General features: G+C 73.3%; 1 protein-coding gene across 1 annotated transcript in view; it reads left to right on the top strand.

Moving 5' to 3' along the window:
* The first annotated feature begins 109 nt into the window (after nt 1-109).
* DLX4 (distal-less homeobox 4) overlaps nt 110-805 on the top strand; it is a 4,924-nt gene continuing 4,228 nt past the window's right edge. The window contains exon 1 of the mRNA XM_008063947.1: nt 110-667. Within this exon, the coding sequence (XP_008062138.1) occupies nt 385-667 (283 nt within the window). The 5' untranslated portion in view covers nt 110-384. The remainder of the gene's footprint in view (nt 668-805) is intronic.

The following is an 805-nucleotide window of genomic DNA, read 5'->3' as shown; positions in this document are numbered from 1 at the left end:
GGCTTCCCTACCGCCGGCTGACCCGGGGGGCGGGGCCCGGCCCCAGGACTCCATGACGTCGCCGCGCGCGGCAGCCAATCCGGGGCGTCTGGGTGGGCGGGGCCCCCGTCGGGTCCCGGGAACCGAACCGGCTGCAGGGGAGGGGGGCCCCCGTGGACTTGGGGAGGGGAAAGCCATGGGGGGGCACCCCCCCGGAACCCCTTTCCCGGGCGCGCGCTCTCCGCTGGAAGAGGCGCGGAGAGACACTTTCCCCGGGATCCTAAGTGTGGGGGCGGTTGGCTGGGGGGCCCGTCCGGCCCCGCGCCCGAGGCTTGGGAAAGCGAGTTGGCGGAGGGAGCGGATTACGTGCCGGGCCATGGCCCTGCGGCCCCGGCCCCGGCCACGATGACCTCTTTGCCCTGCCCCCTCCCTGGCCGGGACGCCTCCAAGGCCGTCTTCCCAGACCTCGGCCCCGTCCCGTCGGTGGTGGGTGCCTACCCGCTTGGCCTGTGTCCCACAACCGCAGCCTCCCCCGATCTGCCCTACTCCCGGCCGTATGGCCACCTCCTGTCCTACCCCTACGCCGGGCCGGCGGCCCCCGGAGATTCCTACCTGCCCTGCCAGCAACCCGCGGCGCTCTCCCAGCCCCTCCGCGGCCTCCCAGAGCATCCGCGGGAGCCAGAGACAGGTAAGTCCCGCCGCGGCGGCTCTTCCCACCTCTGGGGTTCGGCTCCTGTGCGCCCCTAAACTTCGCCCTCGCCTGGTTGGACGCAGCTAGCGGGATTCAAACCTCACGCAGATTCCACGGGATCGGGGGGTTGGGGGA

This window comes from Carlito syrichta, unplaced genomic scaffold (assembly GCF_000164805.1).
Source record: "Carlito syrichta isolate Samal-C Ts95f unplaced genomic scaffold, Tarsius_syrichta-2.0.1 Scaffold307155, whole genome shotgun sequence".
In the NCBI taxonomy this organism is placed as follows: Eukaryota; Metazoa; Chordata; class Mammalia; order Primates; family Tarsiidae; genus Carlito; species Carlito syrichta.
This window is presented reverse-complemented; position numbering and strand designations above follow the sequence as displayed.